At 36.6% G+C, this 15,124-nt stretch overlaps 1 protein-coding gene across 5 annotated transcripts; it reads left to right on the forward strand.

The window, feature by feature from the left end:
• The first annotated feature begins 844 nt into the window (after positions 1–844).
• rnf34a (ring finger protein 34a) lies at positions 845–14,868 on the forward strand. Of its 5 annotated transcripts, none has more exons than XM_049485708.1 (9): positions 845–1,182; positions 5,781–5,987; positions 7,527–7,714; positions 7,843–8,029; positions 8,490–8,543; positions 9,109–9,319; positions 9,530–9,559; positions 10,110–10,148; positions 11,154–14,868. In XM_049485708.1, exons 1-9 carry the CDS (start codon positions 1,177–1,179, stop codon positions 11,336–11,338), a joined length of 1,107 nt encoding a protein of 368 aa, XP_049341665.1. In that variant the 5' UTR covers positions 845–1,176; the 3' UTR covers positions 11,339–14,868. The 5 variants fall into 5 exon arrangements, with proteins under 5 accessions (XP_049341665.1, XP_049341668.1, XP_007247217.3 ...); XM_007247155.4 differs by having other exon boundaries at positions 854–1,182; positions 9,118–9,319; XM_049485709.1 differs by lacking the exon at positions 10,110–10,148 and having other exon boundaries at positions 859–1,182.
• Positions 14,869–15,124: the final 256 nt, after the last annotated feature.

Genomic DNA, 15,124 nt, shown 5'->3' on the forward strand with positions numbered 1-15,124 from the left:
TTGCGTTTTCTTGTCGATTTACGCAGAATGTGCAAATCCACGTATGTGCAGCACTCTCAAAGGGAGCACGCTGCCAGTCAAAAGTTTGGACATGCCTCTTCCCCTTCAATGTGTTTTCTCTTTCTTTTAATGATTTTTAATACTGAAGACATGAACGCTATACAGGAACACATGTGGAATTATGCTGTAAAAGTGTTAAACAAACCAGAACGTTTTGTTCTCTATTTCATTAATTTTGAGCAATGTTGGTAAAGTTAAGTGTGCAGTGGCTAACAACGTTGTCCTATTTGTGGTGGATTAGAATTCAGTTCCTATCTGGGCAATATTTTCTACAATCTTGTGTGACTTAAAAATGTGATTGAAATATAAAGATTATCAAGCCAATGCTGCAAATGTCCTGTGACATATCAAGTTGTATTTTATAGATAATAATTTGTTTCTATACACATTACATCCCTATTAACACTACTACTACTATTTTAGAATACCCATATTTTTTATTTGTCCAGTTGCAGTGCTGTGTGGCTTTTTCATTTTCTCATTTTATCAATGACTTCATTAATGCACTTCACCTGTCAGACCTCTAATTAGCTAAAGGTGTTGCCATGTGGGTCAGCCATACCTTTGCCTGTAAAGTTTTCAAGAGTCTTTTGAATGTGTAGGAAACAGTTCTTAGTGCTCTCTGGCTTCATCTGTAGTTCAAAGAAAATACTTATAGTTATATAGTTATCAGCATTTCTGTGTCTTTTTCTAGTTATTGTGGTGAAAATATGAATTTTCCTGTGAAATTGTTGTGTTGTGTAAAAGCTGCAGTAGTAAGTACAGTAACACATTCTGTTCCAATACTGCTTTATTACAGACAAAGGCTTTGTAAATTGATTTTATTTTAAATACAGGCCATATTTAGTAATTATCTGAGCTTTACTGCAAGCATTTCAGGGTATGAAATGTCCTAAATAGTTGTTAAACCGACGAATAACCACTTTACTTGACAATCGGACACAGCCCTGTGGTGGTGTAGGTAGCAGGGCATAGGGAGTGTTGACTCTGAATGGAACGTGCCCTCAGAGTGAGGCTGTTTGCTAGCTAGCTGTTGATGGAGCAGCTGCTGTTCTCGGCCCTCGTAATGGCCATCGTCATTATTTAAATTAATTCATCCACTCATTCGGAGTTGATATGAAGGTACTGTACTGATTTTCTATTACTTTATTCGATTTGTGGGTCGTGGTGTTAAGAAATGTTGTGCTTTTATCTGATCCGGGGATGCCTACCCCATCGCTAGCTTTGCTTTGCTATCTGAACTTGTGATGTGGAGTACTAAAGCTGCTACATAACAGACTGTTCTATTCGAGTTTCTAGTGTAGCTGGATTTCTCTTCACACATTTGCACGGGTTTACTGATAGACCTGCCTGTTTTGCCCCCAGACACATAGCAGTGGTGCTATAGTTAGCTAAAGTAGCTGAAGTTAGTTATGTTAACTATTTGCTAGGATGCTGTCAACTGGGTTAGCTAGTTAGCCAGAACGCTAGCCTTCTAGCTAACTTTCCTAACCTTATATAATGTAGTTAACATGGTAACGCTAGGTTCACCTTTCTCACCAGGTGACAAAGTTCACGGGGTACAGGACTACAGCCAGTGTCTAAAGCCAGAATGACTCATTATGTAACTGAAATAAAGAAAAATGCTCAGTAATGTCAGTACAGCAAGCTAGTTGTAATGATTTAGCTAGCTGTGGTCTTTTAGCCAATGTTTATTTTATAGCTTATAAGTTACATCTCTGGGGAAAAACACTTAGAAATAATGAGTTTCTTTGATTTTACCAAATTGTAAAACCTCTGGAATATAATCAAGAGGAAGATGGATGGTCACAGCCATCAAACCCAGCTGAACTGCTTGAATTTTTGCACCAGGAGTGGCTTAAAGTTATCCAAAAGCAGTGTGTAAGACTGGTGGAGGTGAACATGCCAAGATGCATGAAAACTGGTATTAAAAACCAGGGTTATTCCGCCAAATATTGATTTCTGAAATTGGTTCCTTTGCATTGAGGTCCAAAGTGCTGCATCTTTATTGTTATTTTAGCCATTTTTCATTTTTTCACTCCTTTTGCAGCAGTATTTTTTTGGAATTTGGGAGAAATGTTGTCCGTAGTTTATAGAATAAAACAACATTGTTAATTTTACTCAAGCATATACCTGTAAATAGCAATATAAAAGAAACTGAAGTGGTGTCTTAGTTTTTTTCCAGAGCTGTATATGTATACAGGCTCTTACAGCAAGTATAATAGTGATTTTATGGATCTGGCTCCTCCATCAGGTGTGTGTTGTGACTGAAACACGAGGGTGACTGTCTCTCAGGGTTATTTGAAGTGCAGTAATCCCTATTTACAGCTCAGCACCGTCTCTGTCTCATTTCTAATGGGATGATCTCAGTCACAGGGCCCAGTTTAAGGGGAGGACATCCAGCACTACCCGATAAAGAGGTCAGGTGGTTCAGCGTGAATGAAGCTGCTGATCTCTGTGTAGTGAGAAACAAAGGCTGTGTCCAAAACCACTTACTGTAATACACAGGAGTGTATTCATGCATACTGTATATTTTTAGGTGTAACGCAATATCGTATTCTGAGGTTTTATTTTCTGTATTTGGTATGCTAAAATTGTCTTTTTTTTACAGTGGAGTGAAAGTTCTCAAATGTCCACCAGTCAGAAAAGCACTTGTGTGCGCTTAAAAAAATGAAACCCATTCTTAGCAACCACATAGGATACTTCATTAACCACTTATTAAAACCTGGGGTACTGTAGACAGTTGATATTAAGTTATGAATTTGGTTTTGAAAGTATACACAAACTGTATATTCTCTGAATAATTCACTGTGTAAATATGTTAATCTCAGAGTGGGTTCTGGTGTACAATTGTGCTTCACTCTATCTTTGTTGTGGTGGAACCATTGGCCACCATAACATCATGATCTATAGCTCTGGAAAAAAATAAGAGACCATTTAAAAATAATGAGTTTCTTTGATCTTGCCAAATTGAAAACCACTGGAATATAATCAAGAGGAAGATGGATGATCACAAGCCATCAAACCAAACTGAACTGCCTGAGTTTTTGCAAAAAGTTATCCAAAAGCAGTGTATAATGCTGGTGGAGAAGTTTTATTTAATATCCTAAACCACCAGTACATGTGTCTTCTAAACAGTACAAGTGTTTTGTCTGGATTGTTTCTTTGCCGCACAACACCTATGTACCTCTTGACTATTATATGTTAACTATACCTTTTATTATTAACGACACCTTCTATTATAAAATGTTGAAAATATTGATTGAAAAGACAGAAAACAGTTAACATTGAGCATGTAGACCATACAAAACAATACAATAAGATTAATACAAAAACAAGAAGACTGAAAAACGATGCAATATTTATAGCTTTTATTACTGAAACGTAAACTTCTTATCACTTTCCAATTGGTGACGTTACTACGTAACTTAGTCTTGGAAAGCTACTAAAATAGCCACATTTTATTTTGACTTAGTACATTAGCTTACATTACATTAGCTTAAGTTACACTCAACATAGATCATTATCTTAAAGGGGTAAAATTAAATGATCTGAACAAGGGATGTTGACAATATCCAAAATCTGCTTAGAACTAGGGTGAAACAGTGTCTCAGACATTAGGCAGTGTATTCATAATTGTTAAATGTGTGAAAGTGTTTAGAGATTCAGATGTCTGATTCAGTTCACAAGGGCTGTAAATAATTCTGCTGCTTAAGTTTATCCGGAATGGGCAGTTTCACACCAGACCCACTCTGAATGAATTAGTTTAGGGTAAGTGTACCCATTAAGCCCATGCACCCTTTAAGCCCACTTTCAACTTTGATGTCAATTTACAAACAAAGGAAAACATATATTTTGGCATCCATTACTTTATCCAATCAAATGGTTTGTTACTTCCATAACATTTTTTATTGCATACAAATCACATTTTCCATTGTTGAGTTAGCCCAGCCCAAGTGTATACAGTCTCGGGACCCCTAAGAAGAAGACACTTAAAAACTTTGGTGTTTTGAGACCTGTCAGGAATCATCAATCTTCAGCAATTTTCAGCCACATTTTTGGTAGGTACATTAATATAATGTAAAATAAGAGCTAAATGTACCAATTTTGATATGTAAATAAATAGTATTTTGCCTAATTATACTATTTCCCTTCAAATGGAAATATGAGTTTATGAGCTAGCAAACATAGCTGATACTAATGCTAACACCCCTAGCCCTGTTAATGCTACACTTCCACAATAATTAAGGTTGTCAGCTACAAATAGTAAGCATTTTGTTATACATTTAACATTGATATTTAGATAAATGCATCATAATTTGTTCTGTGAAGCCGATTAATTTAATAAATTAGCTTTTTTTTACAGGTGGGCTTAAATGGTACATCCCATCAAAATGCATGCAAACTGCAGCAAGCACATGTTAATATTCAATAACAAAAACATTATATTTCTGAATGTGGGGATAGTAGTAACTGCTGTAATGTTTGATGCAAACTATATTTAAGCTTCGTGCATGGATTTGTGAGCATATCTTAGATTTTGAAAGGAAATCGTTGTCTTTTTTTACCGTTCTTTTCTGCGGAACCATTTAAGCCCAGTATGCTCCATTTAAGCCCACCTCATATATTTCAATAGGGAATTTCCTCTAGTACAAGTTAAATACATTTTCTGTTCAAAAGAAACAGTTCACTGTGTGATTTTTAATTACTGATCTACTTTACTAGATAGATAGATAGATAGATAGATAGATGGATAGATAGATGTCTGTGTTAGCAAAACAATGTGGCGTAGACAGAAAATCTTTGAGGGAAAGAGTGAAGGCCAAGGTCAGAGTTGAGGATTATCAAGGCCAGGATGCAAATGGTTTAAACGTTTCATGTGAGATCATCCTGAGCTTACGATTCACAAATTGGAACAGTTTTCTGTGGCTAGATGGGAGGCCTCAGCCAATGATGACATACTGAACCACTGGTTCGAGCTTCTAATAAGGGAAATGGATCTTGCCCGTTCTACCTGAGCAACCACATTGAGGTGGAGACTTCATATAAACAAAAACTTAAAATGATCAAATCTACTCATTGAATTGCATGAAAGAAGCTCAGATAAAATAGGTAAAAATGGGTTAGAATGTTAATAAGGCTATATTGGAGATTTTTAGACAATTCTGCTTCTAAACTGTTTTTCATGTACAACCTTTTTTATTAGACTAAAACAGAAACAAAATGAAATGATTCATTGTTCCATGTTGTGTACTACACTGTTTGTCATGTTCAATGTTATTTGTTCAGATGACGATTATGTTTAAAAGGGGTTTTAAAAAAACATTTTCACTGTTACTGAGAAAATATATTGCTATTTACTTTAAAACAAATTATTAAAAACGTTTATTTGATCAATAAATTATGTTATGGGCTTATTTGGAACACACATGGGCTTAAATGGTACTATGGTACCAATTAAGCCCACGCCAGACTTTTGACGTTTTCCCTAAAATTTCTTAATTTTGTATTTTGAAATGTACATTAACTAATTAATAAATATTCAAATGAGAGGTAAACCTTGCCCTTTAACAAATTATGTCACTTACAAATTATGTCAATATCTAGAAAAAATAGCAAAACTTAGATATTGGTGGGCTTAATGGGTACACTTACCCTACATTGAAAGTTTTATTTAATGAGAAAATATGTGATTTGGTGTGTGTTTTCTCTGTGTTTAGGCGGGGGCCTCCTGTATGTGGGCATCGTGCTGTGGTTTGCTGAATGAGGTCATGGGCACCGGGGCAGTGAGGGGGCAGCAGCCAGGCTTCGGGGGCGCTGGACCATTCCGCTTTGCTCCATCTGCGGGATACTCCACGTACCCCCCTAACCCCGCCAGCCAGGTGTGCCATGCGTGTGGACAGACCTTCTCTGTCTTCAGGAGGAGGGTGAGCACCTGCTACTTTTTATAACTAGACATCACTACAGGAGTTTAAATGTTTTAATACTTTTTAAAGGATATATATAGAAATGTAGAATCACCTGCAAGCATGACTGTAATATAAAAGTCATCTTTAAAAGTTCATAAGTGGTACACCTGGTCATTCAGTGTTTTCTCCGAAATCAAGGGTATTAAACAGGTTTGCTCTACATTTCTGGCTGTTGTAAATAACCGTCCAAACCTGGCAAAAAAAAACTTAAAAAATAAGTGAAAAGATAGAAAATATTATACTATTAGACTAATTAATGTTAAGTCATTTATTTTTTCTAATGTTAAAGTTACACATGTGGTTTTAGCATTACTCATCACACTGAGTATCAGTTGAGATACAAGAAAGATACAAGCTTTAAAGGGATTTCTACAAACATTAGGAACAACGTGTACTAATAACTGTTGTAATACCTTTACCTGATGCCTGTGATACATCATTGTCTCCACTGTGGCATGACAACCACCACTGTTGGAGGATATAGAGTTTGAATTGATGTTGCAGAGCCTGTTTATTTAGTGGCATTTGATATTTGCACTCCTTTCAGAAACAGCAACCTATATAATTATTGTAGAGAAATGTACAACTCATATTTCTCTACAGTGAAGGTGAACTGGACCAGGCGTCACCATAAGTGCAACACACGTACAGCTATTTTATTGACTATTCAAATCCACCAGTAAACCTAGACATGTCTCCTGAGTTTTATTTGGAATGGTAATGATGGTAAAATCTGCAAATATAAACAAATACTACAACGTCTCTGAGTGGTCCAGCGGGCTAAGTGCTGCCACTATGATCAGGATCGCCGTTTCAAATCCTGTTCATGTAGCCTACTATCAGTTATCGGAGCCCTGAGAGAGCACAATTGGCCTTGCTCTCACTCAAAAGGGTGATGTCCGCAGCACAAGGCATCTGTGAGCTCATGTATCAGAACTGAGTCGCTGTGCTAATAACAAAAAAAAATGTATACTACATGCAGAGTTTTCTGTACAATACTTTTGATTGTATTTGATAAAATGATTTTTGAAACATTTTTGAAAAACAGTCAGATCTGAATAAATAAATCTTTAATTTTAGGACTGTTTTTTTTGCCACATGAAGCTCTGCATGTATCTATCTGCCATTTTTGTGATTTGCAATGTTAATTGAGTTTTAGGCAGTACCTCAGTATCAGCTCAATATCAGTTATTGCTGTTGCGAAAAAAAAAATCTTAATATATTTAATAAAAAACTATTAATTACAATGAATGGTTTTACTTTTCTTTTAAATTCATGTTCTAAATATTGACAAGCATTTTAACATGCTGATGGTGTAATGTTTTAGCTGCTAATCTGCTATTTTGAACAATATGTGTGGCATTTAAGTGTATTGTGTAAAATTGATGAAGTATGGCTTTTGGGTGGAAGTGAGCTTGAAGATGTGTGTCTGTTTATTCGTGCTTTATTGCATTTCTGTTTACCTTGTGTTAATGATGCCGTGTTGTCTGGTTTCAGCACGTCTGCTGTGACTGTAAGAAGAGTTTCTGCTCACTGTGCTCAGTGCTGCAGGAGAACCTGCGCAGGTGTGCTACCTGTCACCTGCTGAAGGGGACGGCTTTCCAGCGGCCGAGGTTGATGCGTCTGCGGGTTAAAGATTTAAGGCAGTACCTAAAGCTCCGCAACATCAACACGGACACATGCAGGTACATTACAATACGCTCACAAAAGCATACTGTTTACCATGGTACCAAAACAGATTACAGTCTAAACAAACAATGGTGATATGCATGACTAAGTTCTAAGTTCAGAGGTGTATGTCTGATTTTTACAGGGAAAAGGAAGACTTGGTTGATTTGGTGATGTGCCATCAAGGGACAGAGAGTGAGGATGATCCAGACACACCCACACTACAGACACGCCCACTTTACAGCTCATCCACAACAGACCCAGGCCCGCTGCTCTCACCTTCACATGGAGAACCAGTCAGCAGTAGCGACAGCTCAGAATCCTCCAATCAGGTGTGTTCAACAACCTAATAAACATGTTAAACAAATTGGCAACATTTTATAAATTGATAAATGTAATACATTTAATAGCTTTCAGTGAGTAAAGCAACTTTATAACTGACATGGTTTTCAACTTTATACGTGACAGGTTTCTGACACTTATACACACGTATACATAACCAGTCTTGACAAATTTACAACCAAAAATAAATAAAATCTTAATTAAAGTTTATTGTGTAATTTATGTGACAGTTTTTGACTGTATAGGTTGTGTACATTATTGATTATTAGCTCTATATGTAAATCAACCATGATGTTCAAATGTTCAATCAAACTGAAACTCAACAGATTGTGGGGTTGAGTTAATCAGTAATCAGCACTGTCTAGTTTAACCTGATCTTTCTCTACTCGTTTACTCCAGAGCTGAGTCTTGTGACTTTTTTTGGTTTGTTTTCTTGGTTGATTTTTATAGGACGCTGACTCTACTTCACTTTTCAACCTTGAGCCGACAGAACACACACCAGAGGTAAGTCAGGACCCTCTACTGGAAGAGCTACTTCTGAGATGAAAAACTGTGTAATATCCCCCAAAATAAATAGAAAACTAAATATTAGATACTTGGGATATGTCGAGACTGTGTGCCATGAGATTAAAACAGCACAATATTTCTCGTCAGGTGTTAAATGTGTTCTATTTGTCTGAAGAGACCCATGTGAGATCATACAGGCTTGTCACAAGTTTTTGTGTTTGTGGTCAAACTGGCTGAAGTTATTACTTACTGTTCTGTCTTTACAACATAAGATAAATCATACATAAATAATAATCAGAAAACATTTATTGACATCCATTACTACTTGACTACTAACAAAATTGTAAAAAAAATCACCTGCAGTTTTGCATTTTGAGTTTCAGTCTAATAAAATATTTTCAGTCATATATTTTAACTTTGAAATGAAAAAATATATATATATATGTATATTCGTAAAATTTCGTCTTGTTCTCTTGAAGCCAATATTGTGTATTGTCTAATCTAGTGAGATGAGTTTCTCATCAGATGCATCTAAACATCAGTGCGTGTGTGTTTTGTTTATGTGGGACAGGTGAGTCCGGTGGTGCGAAGGTCAGGACGGGCATCCCTCTCTGATCTGTCCAGTGTGGAGGATGTGGAACAGCTGACTGTCAGACAACTGAAGGAGATTCTGGCCAGAAACTTTGTGAACTTCTCAGGCTGCTGTGAGAAATGGGAGCTGGTGGAGAGAGTGAGGAGACTGTACCGTGAAAGTGAAGACAACCGCAAGTCCAGTAAGTGTGTTAGACTGACTAGAACCACTATGTCAGAGAGTTAAAAAAAATATATATATATATATTAGTATAAAACACACTGCTGTTTTTAGCAAATCATTATCAGGTAATTTAGTACAATATTAATAACAATATGGAGTTATAGAGAGAAAATCCAGTCCATTTCAATTTTTAACATTGAATATGACAATTAATTTTGTTTACTTTCAGTGGAGAATGTGAGCAGTGCCGTTAATGCAGGTAAGATATTTAAATCTGCATGCAGTCTTATATTGTGTGGCCACACTCACTGTATACAGCTGATAGAAGATGACTTAAACTCTCTCTGTGTCTCTAAAAGAGACAAAAACGAACATTTGTAAAGATAAACTTACACAACTGTTGCTAGGCAGTTTATCACTCTTCCCCATCCCACTTCTTTCAGTGTAGGTAATTTATGACCACAGGGGGTGCTGTTGTCAACACAACAGTGACGTGGACCCACACTGCAGACTCGAAACTGTTCTGTTATATCTGAGAATGCTCCCTACTGCCTGCTTACAAACTGGGAGTAATGTCTGTAAGAACACAGTGGTGAAAACAAAGTATTGGAGCTAGATCTGGCCTAGAATAGATGATACATTTTATTAAAATATTAAAATATCAGATACATAGGACCTGATTAGCACTTCAGTAGTTAATTTATTGTCTTATAATAAAATATTTTAACAGTAAATATATTAATGAGTTATCAAGTTATTGGTAAGTGCTTATTCCCTCTAATAGCTGTGTTTTACTCCTTTTGCTAAAGTCGTAGCTTTACCCCCTCCAATCTGCAACAGAGTCGGAGGTAAGGCTTCTCTGATTAATGGAAATTTCATACACAACCCTTTTTTTCCCCCCATTCCTCACTGCACTGCAACCCCTACCTCTTACCTGCATGCCCACTGCCATCTGTGGATGGCATGAACTCTCACAGATGCATGCTGGGAATTGTAGTTTTGATTAAATTAGTAAATTGTTACATATAAAAATAAGCAAGTTCTATTTATTATACATTCATCATATACGTTTTTTTGTATTTTAAGGAAAAAAGATGATTTAAAATATAGGACATATAAATATATCTTAAAACATTCGCATTATGTAGTGTACTGTATACCTAATTGCAGGTGTTTCCTTCATTTCATCTCCTTCATCAGATGTGAGTGTGAGAGAAGACTGCATTCTCCAGCCCAGTAAAACAGAAAACAATCATTTCCCTGAACTGAAAAAAAAACAGAAAATGTGTTCTGCAAAACTCACATATGATAGAAGTTAGTGGAAACTAGTGGATGAATTCAGTGAGACCGATTAGTGGTAGTTTTTTATCTGTGTAGTCCTGTGGGTGGAGCTATTACAGGCTCCGCCTTAACCTTGGGGACAAAGGATGTAGTGGGACTTCTTTTGTCGTGTGTGATCTGCCTCAAGGCTAACCGGGGCCGAACCGAGCACTGCTATTGTTTCCTTAGCACCGCAGTAAGACCTGGTCCCTGCTGCAATGTTAGGCTAACGGGTCAGAGCCAGCCAGGAACTCAGAGCTACAGTGGTGTACAGTTTTCAGGCTCACATGTGAGCTACAGTTCTGAACTGGTCCGCAAACCCAGAGTTATCAGAGTTGAATTATCAGAGTTTGTGTGAGTACTGTACCACTTTAGATCATCCACTTCAGTGCCCATTGACTTCTATTATATGTGAGTTTTAGGTACTATGGACTACAACAAAAACAAAGTGGTTATAGAGACTAAATTGGTTTCCTAAAATCATAAGTTTTCTAACAAAAAAATTCTGCCTCTGTCTCTCTCTCTTTTTCCAGATGTTGGCCGGACACAGCTGTTCAATGATGAGAACCTGTGCCGTATTTGTATGGACGCTGTAATCGACTGTGTGCTGCTGGAGTGTGGTCACATGGTCACCTGCACCAAGTGTGGGAAGCGCATGAATGAGTGTCCGATCTGCAGGCAGTACGTGATCCGCGCCGTTCACGTCTTCAAATCCTAACAGCGTCCTGAGAGATACTCAACCTCTTCAGGATACTGGCACTTTAAAGCAGCAGATCAGTAAATAGTCACAGTGAACAGTACTGTGATTGATCACTTGGCTAACTGGGTCCATTAGCCAAGACTTGGTTTGGTATCTGCTGTTAGTATCTTCTTTAGTGTACAACAGGAAATGCTGATTGGTGAAGTACAGTCAGGTCCAGTACTTGTTAGCAACATTAGCTAGTATATCCTGTTGTCTACTTAAAAGGCACACATCTAATGTCAACCAACCATGTCTAGATTGATCGACTTTATTTGGGCTCAGTGATAAGTCACGATCTTTGGATTTTCACTGAACTGTTCCTTTAAGTTCAGGTCAGACGTTTACTGAAGAAGTCTGAGAGAACGTGTTGGTCCAGTAAGTGGACTGATGCTCGACAGCTTCAGCAGAAACACTCAGCGTGAACCTGCTCAACAACAATATGCAAACATTCCACAACACACACAGCCTCTACCGAAGTCCAGGCACTTTGGATGGACACATATGGGACAGTGTGAGAACATTAGAGACTCAAGAGCTGCTTCTGTGAGATGGATCCAGGTCATACCTCATAACTCAGGATGGAAATTTGGAAAAAAAACAACTTATGTGTTTGTGTGTCTGTTTCTCCTGGTTGCATCATCTTGTTTGTCTCTTTTTCTTTTTTCCAGGAATAGTTCAACCGTGCTAACTGGTTGCTTTTTGACACCTTTAGAAGAAATTTTGGGGGTAACCCTGGGGCAATTCTTTTTTCTTTTTTAAAGCAGTCTGTTGATTTATTGCCTGTGTGAATCAGACTGAGTGTTTCAGCAGGGAGGGATGCCACATCCACCATTTCTGCACTAGGCCCTGGTCCCAGACATGCTGCACTTTAAAAAGGGAAGAGCTCCTGCTGCAGAGTGATCTCTGAAATCTGGTTTCACACAGGTGCATGAGGTGGATTATTTTAAATATTATCATGTGTTTCTAGCAGACATGAATCAAAATACTGAGTTATTTTATTAAATTGTATATACAAAACAGACTGATTTAAACAGACACAGTTAAAATGTCTCAGTAACATTACATTTTATGACTGTCCTGAGTGATGATGCACTGCTCTATCTAAAGGGAGAATCTGAATTAGGTGCCAAATGTGTGTGTGTGTCTGTGTGCGTGTGCGTGTGTCTCTCACCTTCTGTAATGTGTCAGTTCAATTCCTTCCACAGAAAAATGAAAATTAACAAAAAAACATTCTGATGACATTTTCTCCCAAGTATGATTTAATATAGCATGATAATTATATTGTACTTATCAATAATATTTCATCTAAATTCTTACTTCAAAGTAATCATGACTTAATATATCAAAGACAAATGATCAGTATTTCGTAATTACAAGGTGACTCATGTTTGGGATCATGTTGTGTGTACTACTATAATTCTGATTATTCAATATTATTAAGATATTGACTTATAATTTAATTTACTAACACTCGATTTACTTTTTACTAATAATTGGCTTAATGTCTTTCCCAGTGGCTTCTATTCTGTAGCCGTTTCTGAGTGTGTGTGTGTGTGTGTGTGTGTGTATGTGTGTGTTTGTGTGTACATGTTAATATAATTACCCTGGTGTGACTTGAGATTCATATTAACCCGAAATGCTAAATGTTCTGATGAGTGGTTATTTTTATGCAACTAATATTGAAATTGTAAAATTGCGTTCTAGATTTACAGAATCACGCACAACCAGACTCCCTCTGCAGGGCCTTCACTCTTTATTATACACTTCATTACCTTACACTAACTCCTTATCTCCTTTTAATGTGAAATTAAACTCATACAGCTCTGAACAAAAAATTAAGAGACTGCTGCAAAATAATCAGTTTCTCTGATTTATAGGTATATGTTTAAGTAAAATGAACATTGTGGTTTTATTCTGTAAATTATTCTGTATTTATTTTCAGAAAATGACAAATAACAATAAGATGCAGTGCTTTCAGTCCATAAAAAATGCAAAGAAACCGAGTTAATATTCATTTATACAATTTTTTTTTATCTAAGGAAGAGTTCAGAATCAATAATTTGTAGAATAACCCAGATTCTTAATCACAGTTTTCACATGTCTCAGTATGCTCTCCACCAGTCTTACACACTGCTTTTGGACAACTTTAAGCCACTCCTGGCACAAAATTCAAGCAGTTGAGCTTTGTTTCAAGGAAGCAAGGTTTCTTCCAGGATAACTCTGTATGCGTCTTGATTCATGCGCCATTTGCAAAGACCAAACTTTGAAAGTTTTCTTTGCTTTATTTAAGGTTTAAAAAAACTCCATCTGTTTCATTATTTTGATCATTTCTCATTTCCTGCAAATAAATGCTTTAAATGACATTTGTATTTGTAACTTGGAAGAAATGGCGTCAGTAGTTTATAGAATAAAACCACAATGTTCATTTTACTCACATATATCCCTATAAATAGTAAAATCAGAGAAACTGATCATTTAGAAAATTTCTAATTATAATTTTTTTTTTGTCAGAGCTATATGAGAGGTCCAACATTAATAACAACAGTGAGACTCAAATACAACAAAAAAATTAACACTAATATGCTCTTTATCATATGATGCAGTCCTGAGCTAATGCTTTGGGGCACATTCTGACCCATTTACCAAAAAATATTCAGTCAAACGATCAGTCAGTGGCTACACGCTTGCATGTAGGGTTAGCATTGCTAGCATGTTCCTGTCAGGGTTAGCCGTGCTAGCATGTTTTTTTCAGGGTTACCCGTGCTAGCATGTTCTTTTAACATTTGACTGTGACTTTATGATCAAGTTTTCAAGCTCTACACTTTGTAGTTGCTATTTCGCACACCAGATTCTGCCAACTAATATGTTCCTTCACAGTTACTCTGCGTTTGGCCAAGCTTTACCCAACAAACCCTGTTCAGACCTGAGTTTTTCTATATAATATAAAAAATAATATTTCCATTGGACCACGACAGTGTTAATTCAGAGTTGTTACACAATATATTCAGTTTAAATGCTCTGCTACAGAGCAGGACTACACAACAAACAACAATTTAGCCAGCATGCTAATATAGCAACACAGTTACACTACAAAAATAGTGACCTTTCTCTCTCTCTCTCTCTCTCTCTCTCTCTCTCTCACACACACACTCGCACACACACACTCGCACACACATCCCCCAGATAAATGTCATTAAAAAAAAAAGAATAATACACTACCGTTAAATAGTCTGTTCACCTCAGAAACCAGAGCAATACCATTTCACCAGTATGTTGTTTGTGTGTTTCTAACTGACATTGCAAGAGATAATAATGGAAATATGTGCTGCATATTATGTTTTCCTTCTGTTTCTTCAATACTCTGTATATGTTCTCTCAGATATGTTTATTTTTCTTATAAAAAAGACTTTACCTGTATATTTAATTAATTATGAATTAATAACCAACCAATAGTTGCAAGTTCTTACCCACCCTTGTGGTAAAATAATAAAAGAAGTTTGGTTTGATGTGTGCGTGTACATGTTTTTTTTTTTATATAATCAATAATAAAATTAAGCTCTTAACATTTTTTTCAAACTGTTGCAGTAAGATAGGTTCAAGTATACAAATAAAGACAAGAACCGGTCTCTACGTTTTTAATGTTTAGCACTGAAAATTCTTTTATAAATTAGGGTCAAAACTTTCTTTGGTAAAAGCACTTCAGTGCTTAGGGTCGTTGTCTTGTTGCATGACCCACACTCTCACTAAGATTCAGTTCACAGA

Source organism: Astyanax mexicanus, chromosome 12 (assembly GCF_023375975.1).
Source record: "Astyanax mexicanus isolate ESR-SI-001 chromosome 12, AstMex3_surface, whole genome shotgun sequence".
Lineage (NCBI taxonomy): Eukaryota > Metazoa > Chordata > Actinopteri > Characiformes > Acestrorhamphidae > Astyanax > Astyanax mexicanus.

Bases quoted from the DNA above. Each gene is read 5' to 3' on its own strand.
- rnf34a (XM_049485708.1), top strand. The intron at 9,560-10,109 runs GTAAGATATTTA...CTTTTGCTAAAG, and splicing joins GAGCAGTGCCGTTAATGCAG to TCGTAGCTTTACCCCCTCCA. The intron at 10,149-11,153 runs GTAAGGCTTCTC...CTCTTTTTCCAG, and splicing joins AATCTGCAACAGAGTCGGAG to ATGTTGGCCGGACACAGCTG.